Source organism: Geotrypetes seraphini, chromosome 6, assembly GCF_902459505.1.
Source record: "Geotrypetes seraphini chromosome 6, aGeoSer1.1, whole genome shotgun sequence".
Taxonomy (NCBI): Eukaryota; Metazoa; Chordata; class Amphibia; order Gymnophiona; family Dermophiidae; genus Geotrypetes; species Geotrypetes seraphini.
The window spans coordinates 179,482,843-179,498,132 of NC_047089.1; the positions used below are offsets into that span (position 1 = coordinate 179,482,843).

At 44.2% G+C, this 15,290-nt stretch overlaps 1 protein-coding gene across 2 annotated transcripts in view; it reads left to right on the top strand.

The window, feature by feature from the left end:
• Window positions 1–15,290, top strand: part of LOC117362837 (serine/threonine-protein kinase 10-like) — a 125,912-nt gene that overhangs the window by 29,360 nt on the left and 81,262 nt on the right. Inside the window, exons 2-5 of one of the 2 annotated variants that reach the window (XM_033949875.1) lie at window positions 3,514–3,678; window positions 4,677–4,725; window positions 10,783–10,932; window positions 11,853–11,925. In XM_033949875.1, coding sequence (XP_033805766.1) covers window positions 3,514–3,678; window positions 4,677–4,725; window positions 10,783–10,932; window positions 11,853–11,925 — 437 coding nt within the window. The remainder of the gene's footprint in view (window positions 1–3,513; window positions 3,679–4,676; window positions 4,726–10,782; window positions 10,933–11,852; window positions 11,926–15,290) is intronic. The other variant, XM_033949876.1, reaches the window with a different exon arrangement.

Sequence of the window (15,290 nt, forward strand, 5' to 3'; positions counted from 1 at the left end):
CGCGGCAGGAGAGATGCCCAATCTCTCCTGCCGCGGTTCGCAGCAGTTCGGGAGGGAGGGAGATCGCGATTGCAGCAGGGGAGATGAGGCATCTCTCCTGCCATGATTGTGATCCACCTCCTCCCGAAACCCTGAAAATACTGGCAGGAGGGAGCCCAACCTCTCCTGCTGAGGCACGAGCCCCCGAACACCCCTCCGAATCCCTCAATTATGGGCAGGAGGGATCCTAGGCCCTCCTGCCCATGGCGAACCCCCCCCCCCCCCCGCAACCCTCCTGAAACAATACCGGCAGGAGGAAGCCCAACCCCTCCTTTCGAGGTGCACCCCCCACCCCCTTCAAATACGGGCAGGATAGGAGGGATCCCAAGCCCTCCTGCCCATGGTGCACCCCCCTTGACCCAGCCGAAATCCCGATCACCCCCCAAACCCCGAATGGCCCCCCTAACTCTGCGAAACCCCACCCCCGACACCCCCCCTGAACTTACATTAAGTTGGACAGACGGACGGGTCCCAAGCCCGTCTGCCCAGCAGGCCCACCATCCTCCGAATGGTGGGCCTAGGGTCTGATTGGGCCAGGCGTCTAAGGTCCCATCCATAGGAGAGGCCTTAGGTGCCTGGGCCAACTGGAATTGACCCAGTCACTTTAGGCCACTCCTGTTGGCGGGGCCTTAGGCATATGGGGCCAACCCAAATTTTTTCATTTGGCAGCTTCCATGCTTAAATGACACTGCTTCCATGTATAGCTGATATATGTAAGTGGTGCCAATTAAGAAGTGAGGCTGCAATTTTTTTCCATTGTATTAGAGACAGAGATAAACTGCATAGGATTAATTAAAGATCATTTCTCCATTAATCTCTCATGTAAAGCTTGAGCTGAAATGAGCTCTTTAAAAAATCTATGCATGTCTTTAAGCATGATGGCTACATGTGTAGATTTATGTCCTGCCCAAATCATGCTCTCACCATGTCATCTGGAATACTCTGCGTGGCATGGATCTCTACATATATAGTAAATTATGGCTTTCTTAAATTTCCATTTATGTGTATGCAATATTTAAACATGGCTATTTTTCTGAAATAAAGGCCTATATCAAAAAACATGTAGGAGATTGGTAAGCTAGGACTTCCCTAGGCAAAATCTATGTTAGTGTTGTCCCATTAAACCAGCACTGTGTGCAGTGGCATAGTAAGGGGAGCAGACTCCCTGGGCACCATCTTCGCAGGGTGCGCCAGTGCCTCTCCTGCTGTCTACCACAACCACATGCTCTCCCCCCCTCCCACATACTTCTTTAAATGTTCGCTGGCCCAAGCAGCATCTTCTACTTGCTGATCGCGCTGGCCTTGGCTCCCATCTGATGTCACTTCCTGGTTGTGGGACCAGGATGTGAAGTCAGAAGGGAGCCAAGGCTGGTGGGAGCAACAGATAGAAGATGCTGCTCATGCTGGTGAACATTTCAAGAGGTATGCAGGAGGGGGGTTGGTGGAGCTTTCGAGTGGGGGGCACTCGGCGCAGCAATGCTGGGTGCCACCGCCCCAAACACCAACTTCCCTTGCTACTCCTCTGTGTGTTCAGTAATTTTGTTCTTTATAATAGTTTCTACCCTTTTGTCTGGCACTAATGTCAGGCTCACCAGTCTGAAATGTTCTGGATCACCCCTGGAACCTTTTTTAAAAATTAGCAGTAAATTGTCCACGTCCAATCTTCAGTTATTGTGGATGATTATATTGAGAGTTTACAGTTCACTAATTGTATATCTGCAATTTAATATTTTAGTTATTTTAGTACTTTGGGGTGTATACCATTTGTTCCAGGTGATTAGCTGTTGTTTAGTTTGCCAGTTTACCCTATTACATTCCAGGTTAACAGAGATTTGTTTTACTGTCTCCGAGTTGTCAAAATTAAATACCTTTTCTTTACATCTTCCTCAATAAAGAGTGAAGCAAAACATTCATTTAGGTCCAGATTCTCGAAAGGCGCCATTCGCAGCGGCTGCCTAAAAATGCATTGCCGATTGTGTGTCAATTATGTAATGGTGCTGTTTTAAGAACCGCAGCCACAGCAAAGATAGGTGTTGGAAATGTAGGCCAAGGATTTAAAGGCCTGCATTTCTGGCACCTATCTTTGACATGAATCATGACTGTGGAGGCGTCTCAGGGCGCTTAAGGTCTCTTCCAGTGTTAACCATGCCTTCTCTGACCTTAGGTGTCCTTAGGCACCTCCGTAGTCAGAAGTATGGTGCCAATGCTGGAGGCACCTTTACTTTTTGTTTTAATGAGAAAATAATTGATTTTAAACAATGTGGTCAATTACCTATTCCAATTAAAATCAATTAAGCCAATTAAGTTAGGCAGCAGTATGAGGCCTATCGTTGCTTAACTTAGGGCCCCTTTTATCAAGCTGAGCTAGAGGTTTTTAGCGTTTAGTTTTACAACACTGCCTAGATGGAACCTAGACGTTGTGACTTAGTTCATCTAAAACCAAGTCTAAATCACAAGAAGGTATCCAAAGTGACCAGATAAGCAATGCAGACACAAAGTACAGACTCCCACACACTGTCCCATGATCACTGACCCCCCCCCACTAAAAATCATAATAACAACTTTACTAGGAAAGCCTAGTAGAGCTGCACAGAGGTGTCTTAAGTGGTCTTGGAGGTGGGTTAGTGAACCGTAGAAAGAAGGACCCAGGTCCATAAGCCACTCTAATCACTGCATTCATGGTGAAACATGTGCACCCCCCAAGAAACCACAAACCCTTTTGTACTGCCATATAAGTGGCTCCTGCAGCCATAAGGGCTATTGGGGTGGTAGATAGGTGGGTCTAGTAGATTTTGGAGGTGTTTTGGGGGGCTCACCATGATCTATAAGGAAGTTGTAGTGACATGTTTATGTGGGACCCTTTTTGTGAAGTTCACAGCGGTGCCCTGTGAGGTACCCCATTACTCTGGTGCCATGTCTGGGTGTCCAGTCCACCACTTTTCTGGCCCCTCCCACACCCAAAAGGTATTTTTCTAGGCGTTTGTGACTTGGACAAATTTTTGGATGAAAATGGGGTATAAAGATGGATGAAAGCGGTCTGGGCGATCAGACAGCTGGACGTACAGTTGAATGATTTTTGGGAAAAAAAATATGTTGGACATATTTTTCAAAAATGGACCTTTTCCCGTGTCTGACTTTGGGCTACTTGCGACTTAGGCCCAAAACGGACTTAGACGTTTCTTTTGATTATGCTCCTTTATGTGTCTGATTACTCATAACCTTTACTCATTTTATTTTATTATTTTGTATATTTTCTTAATTTCCTCATTGTCTTTCTTTTGAACGTTAAATATTAATGCAATAGATTTTCTTTGTGTTCTCACTCCAGTTATTAAGTAGAATTTGATCATGTTATGATTATGGTACACCGTCAAAAGCGCAACAGACAATCCAGCGCACTTTTGACGGGTCACCTATGATTACTAATGCCAGATGATCTTATTTTCATTTATGGATGCTGCTTTTCTTTTGCAGGCACAAAATAAGGACACAGGGGTCCTAGCAGCTGCAAAGATGATTGACACACAGAGTGAGGAGGAGCTGGAGGACTACATGGTGGAAATTGATATACTAGCTCAGTGTGAGCACCCCAATATCGTGAAACTGCTAGAGGCATTCCACTGGGATGGGAAACTCTGGGTGAGCAGTGATAGAAAAAGCAGCCTTCATAAGGGGTATGGGGTTGAGGAAGAGGTTTTTAGTGATCTGTGCTGGAAAAAATTTCTGGATAAAGGGGAACTATGCTACAACTTAGAACCTGTTGGAAGATTGGGAGGGCATTTTTGTTTTGGGGTGTGTATGTGTGTGAGACCTCTGTGCCAGGGCCAGCTCTGCTGCATGCTGTGCTCTAGGCTGGTATGTCAGTGGCACTCCCCACTAGTCCTCACCCCAAGAAGGGAAAGGACCTTCTTGTTAACTCAGTTACCGCTTTTATTTTTGTGAATACAGACAGTAATGATCTAAGATGAAGTCCCCTAAAGATGTGTTGAATACAAAATCATGCTGTATAGATTATACTTTCTTTAGAAAGGAGGTGATGTATCTTTAGCCAATCAGAAAATACAGACATATAGAAAAATATTTTTTACAACAGTTGTCCAGAGTTTGATTTGAACCAAGAAATGTTCTCATCTTGCTGTGTCTTCTTGTATTTATCTACTCTAGGCATAGTTGATAAAACTATGCAGAGAAGTCACTCTCTAAAGCAGAAATATGCAGTAAATATGCTCTTGTAGCAGTCTCATAGCCAGACAAGAAAATATGTGGTTTTAAAAAGTTAGTACACTTCTACAAAAGCCAGAATTTCACCTCAAAATATGGCCATGGTTTCGATTCTGCATTGGTGACCTAGAAGGGTCAGGAGTAATCAGAAAACAAGAGGCTGTGGGCTATTTTGAGGTGAGCACTTATGGCAGGCAAGAGATTGAGGTGGGACAGTGGGGAGATTTCCTTTCCTGGTTGATGGCTGACATATGCTCCCACTCTCTGTCTTCTCCTTCCCCAATTCCAGACCCAGCTTGAGGCTTTCAATGTTGCCCTTTGTCACTCCATGCTCAGAATGACATGCTTACTTTATCCTACATCCATCCTTGCTTTTTATCATTCCCTACCTCCTTTATTTTGTCTTGTTTCCTCAGATTTTCATCGAGTTTTGTTCCGGAGGTGCCCTGGATGCAGTGATGCTGGGTAAGTTAATATCAGCACAGGTCCTCCCATAGTTGTGGCAATGGTAACCATGGAAGGGAGGGGCAGAAGAAGGGACACTCTTCTCACTCCCCCTGCCCCACATTGCCCAAAATTTAAATGAGGCTGCTTGACAAATATGACTTATTTAAAACTAGGTTGCTATATCACCTCCTTCTGCTTTCTTCAATAAAAGTACTCTCTCATGGCAGCAGAAGTACATAAGTGTCTCACTTCCTGCTGCTGGGCAGAAGTCTCATGATAACAACTGTGTGAATTTGTGGCTGTTATCTTGAGGCTTCAGCCTGGCAGCAGGAAGTGCTGCTTTGGCTAAGAGAGAGTACTTTTATTGGAAAAAGCCAGAGGGAGGTAATACAGCAACTTAGTTCCTGGTGCAGTAAATAAGTCATGATGTGGCAACTTATTTAAAGGTAAGTGGATTGATTACTGCATTAAGATTTACAAAGACTAGGGGACACTTGATGAAGTTACAATGTAATACTTCTAAAATCAATAGGAGGAAATATTGTTTCACTTAAAGAATAGTTAAGCTCTGGAATGTATTGCCAGAGGATGTGGTAAGAGCAGTTAATGTAGCTGGTTTTAAAAAAGGTTTGGACAAGTTCCAGGAGGAAAAGTCTATAGTCTGCTGTTGAGACAGACATGGGACGGCAGCATGGAATGTTGCTACTATTTGGGTTTTTGTCAGGTACTTGTGACTTGGATTGGCCTCTGCAAAGACAGGATACTGGGCTAGATGGACCATTGGTCTGACCCAGTAAGGCTATTCAAGTAAACTAAACTAAAACTTACCTTTATATACCGGGTCATCAACCAGAGGAAGCTCGACTTGGTTAACAATAATTAAGAAAGATATGCTAAAATTGGAAGATTAATTTTCAAAATGTTTAGCAAATAAAAAAGTTTTTAATGATTTGCGGAAGAATTGGAAAGGACTAGGGCATCTCAAAGTTATAGGGAGTTCATTCCATAATTGAGAAAATTTAAAAGCCAAAGAAAGGCTAAAGTTCTTGACTTCTTTAATTCCTTTCCTGGAAGGAAGGGAAAGTTTAAATTGTTGAATGCTTCTTGCATAGGAAAAGAAGAGGAATAAAAATACCATATAAAATTTTGAAAGTAAAGCATACACATTTAAATTGAATCCTGAGATGAACTGGGAGCCAATGAAGGCTCAAAAGCAAAGGAGTCACATGGTCGAATTTGCTTTTTCCATAAATCAACTTTGCAGTGGTATTCTGAATCAGTTGTAACCTTTGGAGACAGATCTTTGTGATGCCAAGATAAATAGCATTACAGTAATCTAGCCAAGATAGTATAATTGATTGGACCAAGACAGAAAAATGACGTTGATGGAAAAGAGATCTAACCTTCCTCAGCATTCGTAAACTGAAAAAGCATTTCAGAGAATTTATTTGATCCTTAAAGGTAAGAGAGGAGTCAAAAAGGATATTTATTTTTCATCCTGCTAGTCAGTCCAGATTGACAGGTTATGTTATCATACCAGCAGATGGAAGCAGAGAATCTGAACTGTTTAAGTCATATCACACTATAGGGAATGGTGCAGCCTAGAACTTCTTACTATTCTGAAAAGCCCTGAAGACATTTCTGTTAGCTAAATATTTTGTAAATGAATTTTTTTTATTTTTAATTTTGATTATTTTTTCAGTTCCTCTGTATTATGTTATCATTTAGTGTTAACCGAGTCGAGTTCCATTTTGGTTGATGACCTGGTCTATAAAACTAAGTTTTAGATTAGATTAGACCAGGGGTGCCCAATACGTCGATTGCGATCGACAGGTTGCTCGCTCAGGCGACCCCAGTCGATCGCAGAGCGGGTTCCCTTCTTCCCTTCTCTTTTTTCCCCTCCTGACTGGCCCGCCTCTTGAAGAATGCCAGCCAATCAGAGTGCTGACAGGGCAGGGTGAAGATCGGTGGTGTACCAAGGGGGGGAGCGGTCCACTCCGGGTGCACGGCTTGGAGGGGTGCACAGCCGGCCAGGTCCGGGTCCTCCTGCCCTTCTTTACCCCGGTCCGCGCTCGGGGCTCGCGCCTGCCTGGTCCTGTGGGTTCTTGCAAGACTCGCGGGAGTTGACGGCACCATTCGAGCGGCGGCGCGGGACCAGGCAGACGCGCTTGGGGCTCGTGTCTGGATTTCACTTCCGGCGCAGATGGGGGAGCCTGCCGAGCTGACAACATTCGGGCGGCACGAGACCAGGCAGGCGCGCTTGGGGCTCACACCTGCCTATTACTGCTGCGGCAGATGGGGACTTGGGCGGCTGTCCAGCAGGGAAGGCTGCCGATGCAGCTCTGGACCGCCAGGATTGCATCAAGGTACCGGGGGGTGGGGGTGGTGAGGGGATGTTTAAAATACCAGGTTAGCCGTCTAGGGAGGGAAGGAGGGATTTTAAAAAATACAGGGGGTATGATTAAAAAAGGTACTGGGGGGTACGTAGGGGGATGGTTTAGGGTACGAGAGGGGTATGGGGCCTGCCTGTCACTAGGCCTGCCTGCCTGCACTGTGCCCTGTCCCTGCCTAGCGGCAGTGGTTTGGGAGACAGAAGGAAAGAAGGGAAACAGAAAAAAGAAAGGGGGCATGAAGAGAGAAAAAAAGAAAGGGAGGCAGGGAGAAAGAAAGGGAAGGAAGAGAGGAAGAAAAAATTGGGGGAAGGAATGAGGTCTGGAGGAGAGGAAGCATACAGGCTGAAAGAAGGGAAGAAAGATTGGATGCACAGTCAGAAGAAGAAAGTGCAACCAGAGACTCATGAAATCACCAGACAACAAGGTAGGAAAAATTTTTTTATTTTAAATTTAGTGATCAAAATGTGTCTGAATTTATATTTGCTGTCTATATTTTGCACTATGGCCCCATTTTACTAAACCGCAATAGCGTTTTTTAGCGCAGGGAGCCTATGAGTGTCAAGAGCAGCGCTGGGCATTCAGTGCAGTTCCCTGCGCTAAAAACTGCTATTGTGGTTTAGTAAAAAGGGAGGGGGTATATTTGTCTATTTTTGTATGGTTGTTACTGAGGTGACAGTGCATAGAGTCATCTGCCTTGACCTCTATGAAAAAACCCGGAATAGGAATGATAATTAACATTTTCTCAGCGTACAGTGTGCTTTGTGGTTTTTTTTAAATTTTATTGTTGGTAGATCCTTTTGGTTTGGTCATTTTAAAAGTAGCTCACAAGCCCAAAAAGTGTGGGCACCCCTGGATTAGACTATCATGGACTTATGGCTCAGCATTTTCCTTCAGGTCCTGCACTTTCAGATAGAGTCTAGTCAGTGGAATTCTTCACCTCTCTTGCTCTTTCAGAGGCTTATTTCCACATTTGCAAACAAGGCCGAGCACAATCACTTTCTGTGTTTCTGCATACTTAGCAAGTATTTTCAGATTCAAGCCCTGCCTTTTGGGTTAGCCACAACTCCAAGGACCTTGTGGTTGTAGTGGTATACCTTCATAAAACAGGGGATTCATGTTCACCTATATTTGGACAACATTTTGAATCAAGCCAACTCAAAGAAGGCTTTAGGGGAGGGAACTTACTATTTGCTGCTTCTTTTGGAGTGCCTTGGACGGATACTGAATTATGCCGAGAATCACCCTGTGCTTTCACAATAGTTAAGAATACCTTGGGGTCCTTTTCAACTCCAAATGGAGTATGGTACTTTAAAGTCAAGAATACATAACCAAAGTTTGAGCCCAAAAGTGGGCGTCCTGTGCTTAAAGGCTTGGAAATACCTACAGTTACTCAGATCCATGGCAGTTTACTTTTGAAGTGGTCAACTAATCGCTTGCATACAAAACTTTGAACAACTGCAATGGCATTTCAACACTGAGCACAGTGTTGAAATGCCATTGCAGTTGTTCAAAGTTTTGTATGCAAGTGATTAGTTGCCCATTCTGGTTTTTTTGTTTGAGTTATCATTCCTTTGGAGTTGGTATTTGTGATATTTTTTCCTGCTTCCTTGAGTGTTTGGATATGTTTGAAGTGGTGCCATGGGTGAGAGCCCTCATAAGGCTACTGCAGTGAGTTTTGCTGTCTCACTGGTCTCCTGTGTCTCAAGAAATCAAAGTTAGGGTTCCTCTTGCCAGGGACCCAAAGGATCAGCTGGCATGGTGGCATTCTCCACCCCATCTTCTCAGGGGTTTTTTATCCTGGACTCTTTGAACTGCTGATTTGAGTCTAGGACGTTGAGAGGCCCACTGTGTTGTACAAGTCATACAGGGACACTGGTCCCCTTGGGAGGCATCTTGGAACATCAGTCAACCAGAAAGGAAGGCCATTTGCTTAACTCTTCATCATTAACTCTTCTACCCAGTACTGCAGGGAAAACCAGTGTGAGTATAGAATGAAGATGGCGAAAACCCAATTGAAGTGGGTCGAGGATAGCTTGAGACAAAAGAAAGTAAAGACAGCGGCGGTGAACAGAATGTTCAAGTAGCTTGGATAAGAAAGGTAGGAGAGAGACAGGGAAATAATTGGAGGGACAGGTAGTGTCTAGCAATGTTTTTTTTAAGAAGCGGCATAACTTCAGTATCTTTGAAGGAGTCAGGCACAGTTGCAGTGGAGAGCAATAGTTTGAGGATATGGCAGATAGACGGGAAGATAGAAGGAGAGATGGGAATCAGTAGATGGGTGGGGATGGGATCAGAAGAACAGGGTTTGGAGGAGGAACGAAATTGTGCAGTTTCATCCTCAGAAATTGGAGAGAAGTAAGAAAAAGTGGTGGGGGTCAGCGAAGGGTCAGAAGGGTAGACAGGATGAGGGAGAAATGGAGGTGATTCTATTGAGAACTCAAGGTTTATCTTGTGAACCTTGTTATGAAACTATTTAGCCATAGTCTGGGGAGTTCATATCCCTTCAACCTGTCTTCATAGAGCCATCATTCACAACCTCTTGCTCCCTTTCACTTAATTCTCAGATTGTTTTCATGTGTGGTTTCTTTCCTTACTGTGCTCTAGAAAAATCTCATTAGAGAATTATCATCATTCGTGTCTATATATATTGTTCCTGTTTTCTCGCATATGAAAGCTAAAATCAGCAACTCTCTTTTTTGAAAAATGGAAGGTACTTTGCCAGTGATGTTCTGTGACCACAACAGGATGAGCCTTAAGTGCCTGGGCCAATCAGGTCTTTAGGCCCCTCCCCAGTGTATCCCAAGATGCACTGGGAAGGGGCAGGCCTACCAAGCCTTCGAAGGCGGGCCTGCCGGCTGGACGCAGACAGGAGCCGTCTGTCCTGCCAATGAAAATAGGTTGGGGAGTATGGGTGGGGTCGTGGTGGAGGTGGGGGAGTCCGGGTGTGGATGGGGGGTGACCTTTCGGGGGGGATCCTGGGGTGAACTTTCAGGGAGTTGGGGGTGGAGACAAACTTTTAGGGGGGTAGGGGGTGACAGCTGGAGGGACTAGGCATTCCTCCTACCTCTGATTATTTGGGGGGGTTCACGGGGTGTCGGCAGAAGGGATTGGGCACCCCTCCTGCCACGATTGGTGGGGGTAATGGTGGGGGCAGGCATCTCTTCTGCCAGGGAACATTGGGGTTGGTTTGCAGGTGCCGGGCAGGAGGAACTGGGCATGCCTCCTGGCGCAATCATTCGGGGGGGGGGGGTGTTTGCGTTGGGTGTGGGCAGGAGGGACTGGGTATCCCTCCTGCCAAAACCATTCATGGGGGTGGGGGGGTTCTGGCAGGAAGGATTGAGCATCCCTCCTGCCGGTAGTCTTCGCGGGGGGGTGGGGGGATGGGTTGCCGCTAAGCTTATTGCAGCAGGGAGATCCCTTGCCCCGATAAGCTCAGTGGCAACCTGATTCTCTAATCGGCGCCTGTAACATGGACATCAGTTAGAGAATCGGATTCTTAGGCGGACTTAGGTGCGATTCTCTATAGGATGCCCGTGTGCGATTCTCAAAAGCCGCTTAGGTAGCTTCTGAGACTGGGAATCTTATACTGAATTTGGGCTCAAGAGTCTATAGGATTGGTATATTCATATTCTGAAGAGTCTTGAAGTGTTATCTATCCTATACCCTCTTTTTCTTTTGGTAGAGCTGGAGCGGCCATTGACTGAGGTACAGATCCAGGTGGTGTGTAAACAAGTACTCCAGGCCTTAGAATATCTACACTGTCACAGAATTATTCACAGGGATCTCAAGGCTGGAAACCTCTTGCTGTCCTTGGCAGGAGAGGTCAAACTGGGTAGGTGCTAGAAGGTTGCCTTTACAACCTTCATACTCGTAGCTGCAGAGTTTCTTGGTCTTTCCCGCCATCATAACCATCTTCCTTCTTTCTATCCTCCCACAAAGAATTAGATATCCCAGGAGAAGATGGATTACAGTGGTCTCCAACAGGGTATGGCTTCTAATACAGAGTTATCCACTTCCCCCAAAGGATACCACTGTAAAATGCCTTCTCTGCCTTGGTAAATAATGCTTCAAAAGCAGAATCCAAAGTGGCCTTAGAGAAGAAAAGTGAAACCCAATGTATAAAAAATACCTCAGGTAATCTCAACAAAGCACAAAATAGAACACTGTTACTTTTTAGAGACCTTATCATTTGAGGCATTAATTTGGGTACAAAGTTCAAAGGACACAATGACCTAGCTAGAACAGCAACTCCAGATTTTGTCAGTATCATGGCATTTTCAGAAGTTTTGCCTGTTCATGCTAAGGAAGAAAGGCTGCAATCATGCAACCACTTTTAATACATGGCTCTAAACCTGGGGTAAACATGGTTGTTTTAGATATATAGGCAGCTGAGTCAATAGATGGAAGAACAAGAGGCTATATTTTAATGATGGATTACATTTTTCTGTGGCAGGAAAGAAAGATCTTCAGTGAAAAATTCAAACAATATATAGTCAGGCATTTAAACTAGAACACTGGTCTTCACTAATTTTTAAGTGAGGGCCATTTGGGTCCAAAAGGGCTGAAGGAGACAGATAGCAGTGTTCTATAAAGTTTGCAATTTTTTTTAACAGGCTTCTCCTTACTCAAAAGGATTTCAATGTATGACATCATAATAGCTGCCAGAAGCAATCACATAACATCTTAGAACAACCATGTCTTGAATACTACAATATTATTATTTATCACTATTGTTTCTCATTTTTACTTTAGCAGATTTTGGAGTGTCAGCGAAAAATTTGCAAACGATGCAGCGGCGTTCCTCCTTTATAGGCACCCCATACTGGTATGTGTAGAAACCATATGAGACATCAGAAAAGGGTTTCAATTATAGTCATGCCCACTATCCAAAAAAACACAATATAGTAACAAAGGGCAGATAAATGTCAAATTAAAATTATCCAATTATACTTATCACCACTCAACGTGAAAGCATGAGAATCACTTTCAAGAAATTTCAATACATCTCAATACATTTGTAAAGACCTCACTAGGGATCACAAACTCTAACAAGGGGATATATCATAATGCTTATGATGCTCAGATCATAGGATGTCTTATAACTTATATGTTATTTCAGATCCCCAACCTGGGATCATACCTTTAATCATGTATAGACTACCCTCCCTTCCTCAAAAGAGGAATAAACAAGTGCTGTACTAAATCCCTGTTACTTCTAATGTTAATTATAAACATCAGCAATAAATCCAATATTGGCAACATTTATCTTTGATGGTTACAACCAATTCTAGCACTGACAAAACTCAATAGACTCCCGACGTTCATGTGAGCGTTTTAATCGTAACGATCTTCTTTCTATGCCATAAGAACATAAGAATTGCCATTCTGGGACAGACCGAAGGTCCATCAAGCCCAGTATTCTGTTTCCAACAGTGGCTAACCCAGGTCCCAAGTACTGTTTAGCTATTCCATGATAAATGGTATATCAAATATGAAATAAACTTGGAAACCCAGCTAGATCCCAAGTAGTAAAACAGATTTTATGCTGCTTATCGTAGGAATAAGCAGTGTATTTCCTCAAGCCATCTCAATAATGGCCTATGGACTTCTCTTTTAGGAAATTATCCAAACCTTTTTTAAACCTCACTAAGCTAACTGATTTAACCACATTCTCTGGCAAAAAATTCCAGAGTTTAATTACACATTGTGTGAAGAAATATTTTCTCCGGTTTATTTTAAATCTACTACTATGTAGCTTCATTGCGTGCCCCCTAGTCCTAGTATTTTTGGAAAGAGTGAACAAACAATTCACATCTACCATTTCCACTCCACTCATTATTTTATAGACCTATCTTGTCCCCCCTGAGCTGACTCTTCTCCAAGCTGAAGACACCTAGCCACTTTAGCCTTTCTTCATAAGGAAGACATCCTATCCCTTTTATAATTTTCATCATCCTTCTTTGTACCTTTTCTAATTCTGCTACATCTTTTTTGAGATATAATGACCAGAACTGCACACAGTATTTCAGGTGCAGCCATACCACAGAGCGATACAAGGGCATTATCACATTTTCATCTTTGTTTTCCATTCCTTTCCTGATAATTCCTAATATTCTATTTGATTTCTTAGCCACCGCTGCAATTGAGCTGAGGGTTTCAACGTATCCTCAACACTGACACATAGACCTTTTCCTGGGCAGTGACTTCTAACATAGAACCCAGCATCATGTAGCTATAGTTCAGGTCCCTCTTTCTCACATGGATCACTTTGCATGCACTCACAGAAACTGTCTGCCTTCCCCTTCCATCTCTCCCTCCCCCTCAATGGTCTGGCATCTATCTTCTTCCCTCCACTTCCCCCCAAGGTATGGCATTTCTGTCTCCTTCCCTTCCATCTCTCCTTCCTCCCCACCATGGTTTTTAGCATCTCTATCTTCTCCTCGCCCCCACCCCCCGATCTAGTATATCTGTTTCCTCTCCCTCCTCTATGCTGTGGCATCCCTCTCCTCTCCTTCCCTACCCCCTCCCCCATTGTCTGGCATCTCTCTCTCCACCTCTCCCTTTCTTTTCTTCCTTGGTCTTCCTTCTCAATTTATTTTCTGTCTCTGTCTAGATTAAATTCTTTCTTACTATCCCCACTAATATCCAATGTTTACCCAATTCCATCAAGTATTCTGCCTCCTCTCTCTCTCCCTCCGCCCCAATTCCGTTGAGTATCCTGTTCCCTTCTATCTCTCTTCCTCCACCCTAATTCCATTAAGCATCCTGTCCCCTCACTTCCCCACCGTTGTTGCTGCATTCCCATATCAGCAGTAGCAGTTAAAAACTTAAATGGGTGCTGGCTCTGCTATGGAACAAGGAAGTGACGTCGGGGAGGGGGTGAACCAGCAGCCGTGGGGAGGGGCAGGGAGGTCCCACAGTGGCTGCATTTAAAATCTGTGTGCCAGCTGTGCATCCTCTTAGAGCTTGCACCTGGGGTGGTCTGCCCCCCCGCCCCACCCTTGGTACTCCACTGGAGAGAATGTTCATGTGGGGAAGTTATGGAGGAGATGGATGTGGCGATCAGCATTAATAATAATAATAATAACTTTATTCTTATATACCGCCAACAATCTTGCGACTTCTAGGCGGTTTACAAAACAGCCTTAATTATTTTAATCACCATTAACATTTGTGCACTAATCACAAACGTTAACAGTGATTAATCAACAGCACAAATGTAAAGTTCTTGCAGTTGCTGACTGCTCTTTTCCTCAGCCTGTAGCAGCCACTATCTTTCTCCAAGTTCAGCCCTATGCCATTTGCTGAACTCAGTTATTGTACCTCATGCAAAAGCCTTACTTGCACAGCAAAGGAACCTCCCACTAGCAAAATTTTTCCCTTCCTGTGCCTAGAGAGCTACCTTCTTATCCCCCCACTCCTACTGCTTTCCCATTGGCTGAATTCTACCCACAGTCTCTGCTGCTGAGATACTGGAAGCAGGCAGGTCAGGCTCACTTACGCAAGGGAAAAATCTTTCTATCAGTTGCCCATCCCTCTCTTCCTCATCTTTTTCTCCAATCTTCTTCCCTAATTTTTTTTCTCCTCCAGCCTTCTACTCTTACCCTCTTTTCTCACATACCACTCTCCTGCACTGTGCTGTCACACACAAATTCTACTACTACTACTACACTACTAATCATTTCTATAATGTTACTAGACATTTGCATCACTGTACATCAAAACATAGAAGAGACAGTCCCTGCTCAAAAGAGCTTTCAATCTAGTCAAGACAGACAAACTGGACAAGAAGATGTATCAATACATAGTACTCAGGTAGAGGAATTACAGAGGGAACAATAAGACAGATATTGGTGCTTATAAGGTGGGATGGAGTTTGGAATTGAAAGCATCTTTAAAGATGCTTCAAAGCATCTTCAAAAATGCTTTGAAGCATCTTTGTCTTCTCTTTCTTCTCACCTTTCTTTCTATCTTTTGCCCAGCCCGCTCTTCCTCCAGCCCTCTACCCTCTTTCCCTCCTGCCACAATTCTGCTGAACCAGGACTCCCAGAGGCAAAGAGAACTCTGAGAATGCACACTTCTGCTTGCTTATACTACTCCACTCTTTTCCTTTGAATAGAAATCACATGTGTGGAGGGCGGGGAAAGGGGCTGCACTCCTTTCTGATTGTGCTAAGAGTCTTTATGGCAT